Source organism: Labrus mixtus, chromosome 2 (assembly GCF_963584025.1).
Source record: "Labrus mixtus chromosome 2, fLabMix1.1, whole genome shotgun sequence".
In the NCBI taxonomy this organism is placed as follows: Eukaryota; Metazoa; Chordata; class Actinopteri; order Labriformes; family Labridae; genus Labrus; species Labrus mixtus.
In genome coordinates this window covers 32,371,835-32,387,106 of record NC_083613.1, presented here as the reverse complement: position 1 = coordinate 32,387,106, position 15,272 = coordinate 32,371,835, and the positions used below count along the sequence as shown (strand labels likewise).

The 15,272-nt window shown below is 42.7% G+C and overlaps 2 protein-coding genes across 3 annotated transcripts in view; one reads left to right on the top strand and one right to left on the bottom strand.

Moving 5' to 3' along the window:
• Nucleotides 1-15,272, bottom strand: part of LOC132992838 (phosphoinositide 3-kinase regulatory subunit 6-like) — a 108,200-nt gene that overhangs the window by 67,547 nt on the left and 25,381 nt on the right. The gene's annotated exons all lie outside the window — the stretch shown is intronic.
• The window catches only part of ntn1a (netrin 1a), a 77,218-nt gene continuing 66,982 nt past the window's right edge, over nt 5,037-15,272 (top strand). Inside the window, exons 1-2 of one of the 2 annotated variants that reach the window (XM_061062393.1) lie at nt 5,037-5,342; nt 5,478-6,539. In XM_061062393.1, the coding sequence (XP_060918376.1) occupies nt 5,516-6,539 (1,024 nt within the window). In that variant the 5' untranslated portion in view covers nt 5,037-5,342; nt 5,478-5,515. The remainder of the gene's footprint in view (nt 5,343-5,477; nt 6,540-15,272) is intronic. The other variant, XM_061062385.1, reaches the window with a different exon arrangement.

The window sequence follows — 15,272 nt, the reverse complement described above, 5'->3', positions numbered from 1 at the left end:
AGAAGAGTTTTCTTTGTTTGGGTGTTGTGGCTTTGTCCATTATTTTCTAGGACAGTGGATAGAGACAGATAGAGTTGGGAATGCGGAGGTCGGATTTGAACCTAGACCACCCTCTTTGAGTACCATAGCAACATGGGGCACACACACTAACCACTAGGCTACCGGTACTCCTTTTACATTGATTGTACTGTAATAAATAAGCAGTTACATTGATTTCAGACTAGCTGTGTGATGGTTACATTTTCATATCAGCGTGACTGTCTACCAGTCAGAGCTTTCATGATGCGTTCCATTTGTTCTTCAAAGTACCAAATTTAAAGATTCCAGTAGGATTCATCATCCGCAACGCCCCCTTGAAGAAGGAACTCTAACTCAGAAACTCAGAGAAACTTTAGTAATCTGTTCCATTTGAACCCCGGAAGTCGGAAACACAGAGTTGCCAGTCTTCATACACCCCCCCCCCCCAAAGTCGGAAACCTTGGAGGAACTTCAGTAGCCCGAGCTAAAATCCAGCATGAAATTTCACGCTGGCACTCAGAAAAACGCTAGGTGCTGGAGATTTAAAAAGTCTAGTTTATAAACTTCAAACTTCAAACATGCAGCTAACAACACGCAGCCTGTCTGAAACCCATGACGATACAAGCCTGAGCCGTCACTCAGCCGACACACGAGCCGCCGTGGAGCAGGACTCAGTGACCACCCTGCTGCCTGAAACTTTATGTTAACTGAATTTGAGTTGAAGTTGAGGCAAATTTGTAGTCATTCTAAACAAAAAGCATTTTAACTCAAATAAACTTGTAGTTATAATCCTTTAGTTTTCTCACCTTGTATTTACAGTTCGGTAGTTTTGTCCACACATTGTTGACCCTGATCTTCTTCCTTTCATTTAAAGTTCCTGTGGGGAGTTTTTAGATTCTTAAAAAACAGACTAGAATAAATATGACCTACAAAGCATCAGCATGTAGGTTGCATATTTCCTTATTGTTATTTTTAATGCCTGAAATTGCTCCTGCGGGGGCTAGGTGTCAGAACAGGTGCTAAACATCACACTGAAGAAACGGGATTGTTTTGACCTTTTTCCACATCACAGATTCACAGCGAGTGAGAGGTTTGATTGTTTAAAGAAAGTAGGAAATACCTTTGATCCAAAAAAAACCCTTACTTAAATATGTTCAGGACAAGGTCAGCACAGAGATAACACGAACCACTTTGTTCACTAGAGGTGGGGAAAAAGAAAATGTAGATTCTTCTTCTGAGATTTTAGATCGATTCATAACATCCAAAAAAATCGTTTATTTTGGGCTAATCAGTCACTCCCTGCTAAGTGCTAATGCTAGCTCTTTAACTCAGTTGAATATCAAATGGAGCAACAATAAATTCAGCCAGTATGTACTAATTCATAAATAGTTATCAGATCCATGAATCATGAATCATGAATCCAGAATCGTTTTGAATTGAAAATAGATTCTGAATCAAATCGTGACCCCAAAGAATCGAAATCGAATCATGAGACACTCAAAGATTCCCAGCCCTAGTGTCCACAGGGGGGCGCCAAAATCGGCACAGGAACTTCAAATCCTTTTTGTAAATTGGAAAACTTTACATTTGTTAAGATGGGGAAAAATGAGTCCTGACAACATTTACACTAACTTCTATTAACTGACAATGAATTAAAGAGGATATATTGCCATGACTTGTTTATTTTTACAGTGTATGTGTTTAATATCTGTGTTATGTGTTATGGACACAAAGTGTGTCAGGTCCATGTTATTGCTGTCTCTCTCTCTCTCTCTCTCTCTCTCTCTCTCTCTCTCTCTCTCTCTCTCTCTCTAGTTAGCCGGTCACTCAGGGAAACACTGACTTACTTCCCTTCCCACTCCTGCTTTGAATATCATTTACATTTGATGTATTAATGTGTGTAGCTGTGAATTCCCCTTCTCTTGACACGATGAAGGTGTGGTGACAAAACAAACAGTGACAGTAAACAAGTGTCATCAGTTCATGTAACGCTCTGACTGGAGGCTTTCAATGCCCCTTAATGTGAAAAAATAATTAACACCATGTGCATTCTACTCCCCATAAGAACGTATGGAATAAGTAGGTCTGCTTATGACTAATCGGCAGATAATATATCCCATATTAGCATATCCAGTGACTATCGGTATTGGCATTTTTAACATACAAAGCGACGTTTTCAAAGCCCTTCCTCGTGATTTCCACAATGGACAGCTTCTCTTTTTGTTGTTTTCAATGGATTGTTTTTTTTTAATATGACTTCCTTTTACCACAATTTCCTAACGGGGGTGTAGCTTTCTGATAAAGGAAGTCATTTGAGCCAATCAGAATAGATTGAATGTGTGTTGCCCTTTGCACCATGTAGCACTATTGTGTTTGTGTGGTTAGCTTGTTGTGATGAATGTTACAAGCTGAGGCTCCCCGATTCATTCAGGATCCAGAGGAAAGATCTTCGGAGGGTTGCATGGTCGAACACCTCGTTATATTAAAGAACTTAAGAAGCTGCACTACACCAGCAGGACCGGTCTTCTGATCAGGGTCTGCTGGTGATTGTTTAATCAGGATTCAAGGGAGAGAGAGAGAGAGAGAGGCTTGACTTAATATGACTTAAAGAGGACATATTCTCCCTCTTCTCCACCTTTTCAAACAGTCCCCCTGTGGTCTAAATGAAACATCTGTGCTGTGCTTTGGTCAAAATATAACATGAATCAAGCACCAGAGGAGGTTTGTGACCCTGTATAAACCAGCTCTCTCAGAACGCTCCGTTTTGGTGTGTGTGTCTCTTTAAATGCAATGAGCCCCGCCCCTTGTCCTGGTACACATCACTCCTCTGTAGAGAGAATAAAAATGGCGGACCTGTGCAAAAGTTTTGTTCTAGGCTGGGGGTGGAGTCCATGGGTGGAGATATCAGGGGAGGAGAGGGGACTTTTTTTTTTTAACCAGAATCCCACTGTGACATCACAAGGAGAGCACATTTGAAACAGAGCATTTTTCTCTGTGTTGTAAGACTTATGCAGACCACAAACAAAGGACTGGATGGGTTTATTTCACATTTTGTGGGTCAGTAGACTCTCAGGTTACCCAAATATATGTTCAAACACACTGTAGAAGAGGATTTTTATAATATAATATGTCCCCTTTAATTCTTCTTTGCAGCTCTTCAAGGTTTGAACTCTTTCTTTCTTCCACGAAGGAGCAGATATAGAGGCCTATAACTTAAAAACAGAGAAGTAAAGCCTGAGTATCAGACGGTGTGAACATTATTTCAAGGTCACATATCACGCAAAATCCTCTTCCCCATGTTTTTCTAACTCTAATATGTGTCCCCCGTCCGTCTACAAACCCTCCAACGATGAGAAAAGTCCATCCTGTCTGTCTTCTGCCTGCTCCACTTTTCAGAAAAAGAGGCAGAACTCCCATCACTAGATTCTGTAAACGATCACATTTTTTTCCACATCTGTTTAATTTTGTAGGTTTTATTGTCATTGTAATGTATTTATTACTGAATGGTGATTTAGTGGTGATGACATTTAACACAGCTTCAGTAAAAAACATGAAACTGATGTGCTGCACACAGAGTTTGTTGCTATTGTTTATTTCCAACTCTTGTCCCTATAGTTGGTCCTCTGAGTAAAGAATGTATAAAATATATAACGTAAAACCACATGACACTATATGAGGATACATTAAAACACACAGACACACACACACACCTGAGAAAGCTCCTTATTGAAAATGTCAGCACCGACAGAAAGTCATAGTCTCAGTAGTTTTCATATCTAAACATCTCCCTGCTCATTCATAAACTGTGTTATACCTCCACCGCCTGGGAGAACCACACACACACACACACACACACACACACACACACACACACACACACACACACACACACACACACACACACACACACACACACACACACACACACACACACACACACACACACACACACACACACACACGCTAAACTCGCTTCACATGCAATGACCCCTCTCTGACCACGAGATGGCGTTGTTACCTCTGCTGCAAACAGTCAACAGTTCCATTTCCCTCAGAAGTCTTCACAGGAGAGGGATCCTGTAGCTTTAAGTGGACTCCATGTTTCTTTATTCATAAAGACCTAAAGTTCACATGTAGACACTTTTTCATTAATTTAATATCACTCTACTGCTGCTGTGATTAGTATTGTGTAGTTTGGGTATTCAGTAAGAGAAATAATAGTTACCAAGTCGTTTAAAAAAAGTCTGAAATCAACATTTTTATTTAATGTTAAATGATTCACATTAGGCTCACCTTCTATTTTATTCACACTTTCTATTTCTTTTTTTCTTTTCTTTCTTTATTTAAGGGGGAGGGATGTGTTTTTATTTATTGTTCTTAAAATCAGCTGTCCATTTGAATTTCTCCTGGTTTTGGACTCCTCAGTTTGAGTGTTAAATGTGGATTTCTTATTCAAAGAAGTATCGTCATGAATTCAATGATGCGCAGTGTGCAAATAATTACGGTAACTTTGACAAAGACACAGTGTGACCTTGTTTACGGTTTGTTAACTTAAATACTTGCGGTTGTTATAAGGTTTTTATTTTAATTCTGTTCATCCTTTTTCTTCTATGGTTTCTTATAGCATTTGTAGTTATTAAATCTTGTAGCAAAAACTACAAATCACAGCCTCGTGTATCAACATTTTACTACTTAAGATATAACTATTATCACCAATTTAAATAAACCGAGCAGCACAGTATAAGTAGGCAAAATTGTAATGATGACTATGGTACTGGGCCTTTTGATTTCCTTTGATGGGTCATAAAACAAATGAATTATGTGCGCGCGCTGCACACATCTCAATGATTACATTCAGGGTTTCAGCTTTCCTGATGAAGGTGTGACATCTCTGTAATCAATCAGAGCTCGTTCCAGATGTTTTTATCCTTCACTTACGGCCATCGTGAGACAAACCCATCTGACGCGCCACCAGTGGATGTCGTTGTTCTGCCTGGTGACACCTCACCAACCTCCTTAAGATGAGCTGATCCACGGCTGTGCCAAGCAAGATCCGAGAGAGAGAGAGAGAGAGAGAGAGAGAGAGAGAGGGGGGAAGAGGAGAGAGTGAGAGTGAGAGTGAGAGAGAGAGAGAGATTGTGTAAAGACCGGCAGGAGGAGTGGGACTTGCTATAAGGACACTAGCGACTCTTAAATCCAGCAGCTGCTCTGTTTTTTACGCAGCAGATTTGAAGAAACAAACATCTACACAGGAGGAGCTGGGAGTGAAGGGAAAGCCTCCTGATACATCGCCGCTGTTTCACATCTTCAGGAATCATCCTCAGGTAAAGTGGGTTTCATAGAAATGTGAGAAAAAAAGAAAGTGTTTGTTTGGAAACTAAATGTTCAGATCGCTCATCCATCATCAGCAAACTTATCTGTTTTTTTTTTTTCATCTCCATTCCTCTCCTCCTCCTCAGCGGCAGACTAACTCGGGGGACCACCAGGACCTGCTACCATGACCCGGGCTGTGGATGTTGTGCTCACCGCTTTGCTCGCCGCGTCCCTCTCGTGCCGGTGCGCCCTCGCCGGTTACGGGATCAGCCTGTTCGCGGCGCAGACCTCCCCCCCGGACCCCTGCTACGACGAGCACGGCAACCCGCGGCGCTGCATCCCGGACTTCGTCAACTCCGCCTTCGGCAAGGAGGTGAAGGTGTCCAGCACCTGCGGCAAGACCCCCAGCCGCTACTGCGTGGTGACCTCCGCGGAGAAAGGGGACGAGAGGACCAGGAACTGTCACACCTGCGACGCGTCGGACCCGAGGAAGTACCATCCTCCGGCGTACCTCACGGACCTCAACAACCCGCACAACCTCACGTGCTGGCAGTCGGAGAACTTCATCCAGTACCCGCAGAACGTCACCCTGACTCTGTCCCTGGGGAAGAAGTTCGAGGTGACTTACGTGAGCCTGCAGTTCTGCTCGCCGCGGCCTGAATCCATGGTGATTTATAAGTCCATGGACTACGGGAAAACCTGGGTGCCCTTTCAGTTTTACTCCACGCAGTGCCGGAAGATGTACAACAAACCGAACCGAGCCGCGATCACCAAGCAGAACGAGCAGGAGGCCGTGTGCACGGACTCCCACACCGACATGTACCCTCTGACCGGCGGCCTCATCGCCTTCAGCACGCTGGACGGGAGACCCTCCGCGCACGACTTTGACAACTCCCCGGTGCTGCAGGACTGGGTCACGGCCACCGACATCAAAGTCATCTTCAGCCGGTTGCACACGTTCGGGGACGAGAACGAGGACGACTCGGAGCTGGCCCGGGACTCGTACTTCTACGCCGTGTCCGACCTGCAAGTTGGGGGGAGATGCAAGTGCAACGGCCACGCGTCCCGGTGCGTAAAGGACCGGGACGGGAGTCTGGTGTGCGAGTGCAAACACAACACCGCGGGGCCGGAGTGCGACAGGTGCAAACCTTTCCACTACGACAGACCGTGGCAGAGAGCCACAGCCCGGGAGGCCAACGAGTGCGTGGGTGAGTCCATCTTCAGTGTCCGTCATAGAAAATGATGCTTTTCGCTTTTTGAAGACGAGCTGTCGTCCATGGGAAATATTTATGCAAAAAAAAAGATCGGGAAATTATTAAAATTAGGGACATTTTGTCACGCTAAAATCTGCTTTTTAAATCCTGTTGAAGGAAATAAATAATAATATTAATAATAACCTACTAATTTAAATAAAAATGTTTATATATATATATATTTTAATTCTGCACCTTCAATTAATTAATCCCAAATTCCTTCATCCCCTTTAAACATAAACCACAACAAAGCGACATTTTTTCCACTATTTTTTTCCCGAGCATTAAATTGCGTGGCAGCCACATGCAACACGTAAATGTAATTTGACAGTCCATTTAGCTTGTTGGAGGCCACGATGGAGCTCTGAAACCACCTCAAACGGAACCACAGAGCCAAACATGCAGAGTCAGGAACGATGCTTTTCATTTACGAGAGGAATCCAGAACCAATCTCTCTCCACAGCGATTATTAAACACACATTAGTATTTATTATTACCGTTACTTAATTAATGTACAAAATCAAGTAAATACATCACAGTTTAAAATGTTTAAAATGTATCCCTCACGTGCTGATTATTTGGTATTTTAGCGCCAAAACGTAAATGAAAATTAACGCAGTTCAGCTCTTGTTTTAATTTATATTAAGGCTTCAGTTTAAGTGCATTTAAAGAAAAAACTACGACAGTGAGAATCTCTTAAATTGAGATATTTTTCTAATTATTTTAACTACTAATTAATATAAAGACAAACCGGAAAACCAGCAGAGAACATGGTGTTTAAATGTTTCTCTAAGAAAGCAGGTGCCACATGATCAAATGGATTAAAGCCACAGGACTTCAATAAGATAAGAAAAACATCACTGATCCTCAGTGGAGACATTCAAGTGTTGCAGCAGTAAAAAGAGTAGAAGAAGAGTGTGCAAATAAAATGAGAATATATAGGAATCAAATATAAATAAAGATAAAGGTACAATGTTTTTACAATTATTAACTTGGAGCTGGTGTCCTTAAAAGTTTTTAAATCTAAAATGAAAGACCTGGAAGCAGACTCTTTAGGATGTCGATGTTTTGAGTTCGGCTCCTTGGACTACTCACTCCCAGATTTGACTCATAGATGTTTCTATTTTTTTTAGAGTTTTTGTAAAATTGTCTCTTTGTATTTCCGTCTGTAACTTTGAGTTTTTGCTGCTGCCTGTCTCGGTCAGGTCTCCCTTGAAAAAGAGGGTTCTTAATCACAATGGGACCAACCTGGTTAAATAAAAAATAAATAAACTATACACCAATTAAGATCCAAACCACAAATTAAAAACTGTACAGGACATTGAGACATGATCACGGCCGTAAGCAGCTAGGAGGTCAATGAGGTCTGGACCACTCTGATCATTCACTGTCCAAACAGGAAGTAAATGTGTGTGAGTTTGTGTCGGTCAGGTGTCTAAGCTTGAGTTGAATTAGAAGCATTTGGGCATGAATGTAGCCAGCCTGGAAAAGCCTTGAATAAGACACATCAATTGTCTAAACCCTGGTTTGGGCCCTGGACATAATTAAAGTGACAGAGCTGAGATAAGGTGACACAAGTGAGACTTAAATATCAAAATAAACACCCAGCAGGTAATATGACATCAGTCAGTTTGGACCTTGGTGGTGTGTGTGTGTTTGGAGAGTCGGGGTTGTGTGTTTGATGACGGCTGAGTGACCGTGTAGAGGAACAATAACTGTTTGAGTTTGTGTGGTGGTTCTTGAGGTGACAGGCAATCAAGACGCCCAGAGGTTGTGAGAGAAGTCTGAAAATATTACAAATGTTTGAAATGACTCTGTGGTTCTTTTAAAGTAGAGTGAGCATTAAGATGTGTTAATTTTCCTAAATGTGCTTTGAGTTTTAATGCTCGTTGATTTTTAACACTTCGATGTAAAAGTGAGACAGAAATGACCCTGTGAGGTGGATTTCTTTCAATATTTGTATTTTTTCTAGTAAATTTGCAACATGAAAAAGTGAGAAATGAAAAATAATTCAAGCTGGAAGTCTTCAAGTGTGGACAAAATTATAATACTGAGAACACTACACAGTGGAAATTGTTAATCAGGGATGAGAGAAACTGTTGATTCTAACTCGGGTTCATTTTTGACCCGCTTATGAAGAGTGGAGGGTCCGATCACTTTGTGCCATCTATAAGGGTGAAAACTTCCTGAACCTGGATCTGTTTGGAGATGTTTTGGAGCTTCCCTCCCAAAAATATAATTGAAATTTAAACAGAATGATTTGATCTTCTATAAATTGTTTAAACTGTGAAGAATGCAGAAAAACACTGGATGTTGGTGGGTGTCTCGTCGTGCACATCAGTGAGGAGGAGACGCAGAAAGATGTTGTTGATTGAAACTTAAAACGTCAGAGAGAGAGAGAGACTCCACACACCCAAACGTTCCCCCTCTCTGCAGGGGAACGAGTGTGTGACACATGTCAGCCTCTCTGACATGCAGCAGCTGTTTGAAAGCTTTTTTTTGTCCGCTTTGTGGTGTTTTTTTCTTCTTCTTTGTGGAAAGCTTCGGACGTTTTCTCACTGCTAGTTAACAGGTGTTACTAAATCAACACGTTCAGCTCTGTGGAAATCTCTCTCTGCTTTCTGTGACTCCTGAAACACTCGTGATGAGTTGGAGACAGAAATGACATTTTCTTGTTTTTTCATGCAAGTGACAACTTCAGTCTGAAGGTTTAATCTTCCCTTTATGACATCGGCCTTTATACTTCCTTTTCCTTGTAGTAAAAACTGTTTTTTTTCACATGCAGAGAGAGTCATGCCAAATGTTTTTCAGACCTGGAAGCAGATTCTTTAGGATGTCGATGCAGACTCCCAGATTTGACTCATAGATGTTTTTTTATCTTTTAATGAAGAATTGAGTGTTTTTGTAAATTGTACTTTGTCTCTCTTTGTGCCTCCATCTGTAACTTTGAGTTTTTGTTGCTGACTGTCTCGGCCAGGTCTCCCTTGAAAAAGAGGTTTCTCAATCTCGATGGAACAAACCTGGTTAAATAAAAAATATAAAATTAAAGAAGTTCTGCAGCGAGAATCCCTGTTTTGATAAATTTCTGATCTAATTAAAAAGTAGAGATTTATTTTGAATTTGATATTGAAATTGTGTGATGCATGTGTGGAAACTACAAAAAAACAGTTAAGGCTCAACTCCCTAAAATCCTACAAATTAAATGTTTCCTCTATTTAATTCCTAAGAAATGTAATTGTTTTTAAAGAGCACATGTATAATAAGTAGGGCTGTCAAACAATTCCATTTTTCATACTGCATGTTTAAATTCCATTATTTCACATTTAAAAATAATAAAATGTTAGGCTTTTATTTTGAAATGTGTTTCCCGCTGAGAGTACTTTCCTCACTGTTTGAATTCAACCATGCTTTTATTTTGATATGTTTGTACTGTCTTAATCTGAGAGTACTTTCCTCGCTGAATTCAACCGTGCTTTTATTCTGAAATATAGATATGTAGATGGAAGTTCAGGACATGAACTTAAGCCCAGAAACAGGAAGTGGTTAGCGATTCTAAACTGACGTCAAACAGCTCAAAGGAACGGTAACAAAGGTCAATGTGTGATGTCATGAGGTCAATGTGTGATGTCTTGAGGTGGATATGACTTTGGACTCGTCAGCTGAGCTCTCTGAGAGTTTGTTAAACACATCACTGAGACTACAGGGAGACACTGAGGACGACTATCTACGGAGAGCCTGAAGGGACAAAACAGCATGAGATTTTCATCATTTTAGAAATTTATGAATGAGTTCAAACAAATTTAAAATCTTGCAGAGAGGAAGAAACCATTCTGCTGTGAAGGCGGTTAATGAAAAAAAAGAGATGAGGTGTGTTGGATGAGTTTGTAGCGCACAGAAATCTGAGGGTGTTGTGGTTGCGATCGTGTTTTCGTCCGGAGGACTGAGGGTCCGTCGTTCGATGCAGTAACCACTGAAGGTCTGGAGCGTTTCAGTCCTCTGAGTGTGTGTGTGTGTGTGTGTGTGTGTGTGTGTGTGTGTGTTTGACTCGACTGTAAGTGCACTCTGATGATTACCTCCATCAGGACCTCAGAGGACACTCATATCCTCCTGATGTTCTGGATGCATCCTGGCCTGTCAGAGCCGCTCCTCCACACTCGTCTCTCAGAGTGAGGAAGGTGAAACTGTGTCAGCTAATTGCTGCGTTGATGAGAACCGGCTGGTGTCAGAGAGGCCCCCCCCCTCCACCCCCCGGAGATAAATTCTTCCAATGCTAATGTACTGTAAAAGTAATTCTGTTTTCATCCTCCAGTTCTCACATTTGTGCAGTTTACTTGACGTGTTGAGTGAAAAAAACAAAAAAGCAGAAGAAGAAGAAGAAGAAGAAGAGAAGGTGTCTTGAATAATTCAGGGAGATTAGAAAGCGAAGCTCGGAGGCATGCAGAATGAGGGGACCGGCTCTGCAGAGAGGAGAGAGAGGAGCAGGGCCCGAGGGAGGGGCGGCGGGGGGACGACAATGGGGAAAATGAAAGAGATGTAAGGAAGAGAGAGAAGGGGGGGGGGGAGTGGGGGTGGGGGGGGGGGGGGGGGGGGGGGGTGAGAAAAATGTGTGAAGGAGAGGAGCACGGAAATAAAGGTGACACTTCCATGGCCTGTGGGCCAGCAGGCGCCTCTGAGTGTAAGAGCTGCCGGGACAGGAAGATACTTTTTTCTTTGCCTTCCATCCACTTTAAAAAAAAAAATCACAGTTGTGTTTGTGCACTAATTCTGTAAGTTCAGTGAAACCACAGTAAGCGGCTCTGCTCTCGGGTTTGTGTTATTACTCCTTTACGTCTGTTTGCACACGAGGAGTCTTCTCCTCCTAAAGCAGCTGGAGGATTTCTGCCTGTGAAATCACAAACCAATCAGATGTGCTGACAGGAGCGCAGAGAAGGTCGCATTGGGGATTTGACGCCCGTAAGAATAATTGTAAAAAGTAGTTGTTTTTGTGCATGTGAAAATATGGAAGTGTATTCACCTTGAAACATTCAGTGCAGTGTTTCCCCTGTAGGTTCGAGTTGTAGCAGCGGAGGTGAAGTGGAATGATTTTTTAATTGCGTGCAATGAAAAAAAAAAAACTGTTGAAAAGAATTACTCACATTTATTGGACAAAATAATCAACCAACATACCACCCTATTGTCATAACCTGGCTTGTGGGAAACGGCAAAAGACGGGAGGAGTCAGAAATGTACCAAAGAAAATGAATAATTAATTTAGAAAAACGATGGTCACATTTGAGTCTGTAGCTCAAATTGATATCATTTCAGTTTCTAAGGAGGTAAGCTGGAGCCAAGCAGCGGTGCACCTCCTATGCTGCTAGATGCATGTAGGGGGAAACACTGCAGTGATGCTGGAACTACAGTAGCGGTGCTTTCACACATGCTCAAAACTCCAGGAAAGTTTTTGAAGTTTTTCAGAGGTGAGCTGAATGTCTGAACACAAACTGCAGAAAATTTCCCCCCCAACTCCACTCAGTCTTTATCCGTACGACCTCCGGGTGAATTTGAAGTCGGCGTGAGAACTGTGAGGTGCATGTGTGATCAAACATCAGGAAGATCTCAGGATCAGTCCTCCTTGAATTTAAAAAAAAAAAAGTTCAGTATTAAAGTTCTGCAACGTTCTCTGCTTGTTTTGTGTACAGGAAACCATGGCAACTAAAACGTTGGATTTGGAGCTGATGAATAGCGTTCTAGCGTTTTTTATTTCCTTCTGCAGAGTTTTGAATATGGCGGCGATACCAGAAAGGTTGTAAATGCTGGAAATAAGATGCTACACCCGGGGGACCAATCACAGGGCTTGGGGGTTGCATCATTTCGACCTGTGGATACATATTTGAGGAGCGGGGTCCGGGGTGATGCACCGTAGATTCAGTGCACTTTTCATTCCAGATACTAAGCCAGTTTTTGAACAGAGATGCTCTGCAGGCCTTCCCCTGGATGTTTCCTTGCTGTCATGTCGGTTTGGTACCTTTCAGACGTGGCTGATGGTCTGCTTAATGTTTCAAAGACTTTCGTCGGTCTCTCATAAAAACCGACATCTTCAAAGCTGCAGGCGGGAAGCATTGTTAGTCTCGCTTCCAGCCAACGAAGCCGGGAAAAGAAAGAAACTCTCTGTCTTACTATTCCTCACCTTTGCTTCACACACGCACACACACACATACACACTCTTCTTCTGCAGGTCTTTGGTCGCTCGTTCAAACGGGAGGAGAATGGCCTCCCTCTCTCTCTCTCTCTCTCTCTCTCTCTCTCTCTCTCTCTTATCACTGTTTATGACTCGTTTTGTAAACCGATGTTAAAAGACGCTCATGCTGCAGACGACTGGCTCGGCCTTCTGTTTTACATTTTTGTGGACCTGTTGTATCTCTCAAACAGACAGACACATGGCCGCCGAGCCAGCACACACTGTAAGCAAGGCGGACGCTTGGGTACATCAAGTGCTGCAACCAAAGACAGGGAACACACACACACACACACACACACACACACACACACAAGCATGCAGAAAGAACCAGTAATAATGCAATTATTGATCAACCTCCGAGGAGATAATTGAGCAGGAAATGCTGCAGCTCTGTCAGATTGTTGATACATCGTCTGTCATCTTTTGAGCTTCTAGGTGAGGCTGTGTGCAGCATTACAATGTCTGCCTTATGAACTGACAAAAGATTTAGCAGCTACGTCTGTTTAAGTCAAGCGGCAACCTCAGGTGCAAAAAAAAATGAAGACGATGCGGAAGTGCAAAATCCTGCAGTTCCTCGAGTGTCCACTAGAGGCTGGCTGCAGGAACACAGGAAGTCACATACACACCCATTTAAAAACTGCATAAATTAACATGTTTACAGCCCGGTTAAAAGACCAAATAAGTCTGATTAGTTATTGTCATCATGGGCACACACTGTACGGGGGGTGATTTTTTTTTATAATGAATCTGTTTCGATTTTATGAACGATACGTGTTATCAGGTGTGTAGCTGACTTGAGTGACAGGTGGGCGCAATGTAAAGAGAGTTAAAACCCGCCTCAGCTCCAGCTCTCAGCCTGTGGTTAAAGTTAGGCTGAGACAGGATTTCCAGCACGGCGGCTGCTGCTGATGAGCCTCCAGAGCCCCCTGCAGGAACAGATGGGTGACATCACTCAGACTTCAAACATTAATATTTACAGTCTATGATTAAAGTTGATCCATTCTGTTCCTTGCTCTTCTATCAGCTTTTTGGGGACTGGAAAAAGCCAACAGGTTTTGGCTTTTTCTGGTTCCAGACTCATCGAAGTATTTGCATTCAACACTTCTGTAGGAGACCAAACGCTCCTGAGAAGGAGAGCGCTCATATTTGCAATAATGTAGTCTCTGCAGAAACACATGATGCAGATTCTGCAGAGTATGTCGAACCATGGAGGATCTTGAAGCTATTAATGTCTTTCTGTTTTTTGGCTGCAGCGGCCCCCCCCTCTTTTTTTTTTTTTGGAGCTGGAATTTTTTTGGAGCAGGTCGTTCGCTTGTCATGTGGCCTGTTCAAGAAATAATTACATTTTGATGGAACTCCACTTCTTGCACAGATAACACGCCCTGACAGGCCGTTTGAAGAGAAGAAATGAAGTTTATACAGAGCCGGGTTTGGGAATAATATACAGATTGGACAGGCTGTTAGCACACAGAGCATCAGTGAGAACGTGTTTGTGTGCTGAGAGAACTTACAAGGAAGGCTGCCACTAATCATAAAAAGTGAAAATGAAATCCACAACACATCTGTAAGTGTGTCTTACTGGAGTTATATCTGCATGTAGCTTTGTATTAGTCTCAAGTGGGAGAAAAAAAAAAAAGAAAGATGGTTTTTATTGCGGTGCGTTTTTTACTGCCTTTGACAAAGCCCAGGTCGCTCTGCTTTGGGGGTGAAGGAATGTGTTCACTTGTCAGAAAAAGACAAAACCTGCTCTGAAATTTCACAGCCTCTGTGTCTTTTGTTGAATTTCAGGCTCCTTTGGGGCAAAGTGAACATTTCTGCGGCCGCGGTTTTTGTTTCATTGCTTTGGCTTCAGCGCTTAATGCAACACAGACCGCGCTCGCAGTGTGAGCCTGCGTCTTCCTGTGTGTGTGTGTGTAAGTGTGAGAGGGGCGGGCGTGCATGCTCGCACCAGAAATGGAACCTCGACCTTGCTTTTTTTTTGAGAAACGGTTTGGTCGGAAGCCATAGTGACTCTAAAAAGGAAAGACGTGTTGTGTTGCTCTGTTGGCTTCTGGCCTGCACTCACTTCCTCTCGTCACCGTCGCTGGTGCTTGAACTCACCGTGGACTGTGGTCCGGTTTATCACAACATCCATCCAGGCCCGGAGTGTCGAGCTGTCACCGTCGTTATTATTATTCCTCATTCTGCTTTTTTTTCATTTTGATCAGAAAATATCTCTGCTGCACACCTGAGGGTTTAAAAACTCTTTCCATCACTCGTCCAGCAGCTGGTCGATAATTGGTCCGGCTTACCAGATCCCAAAGCGCCTCTTTTCCCCTCAGCACAGACCCCTCACTCATTCAGCATCAGCTGCAGGAGTATAGCTCACTTCCTCACTTTGTTTTGACGCTGTCAGGTAGAGCCCCCCCCCCAGAGGGAAATCTTGGCGCAGCGCTCACCGAAGATTTTCAAGCGATTTTCTGATGAATCTT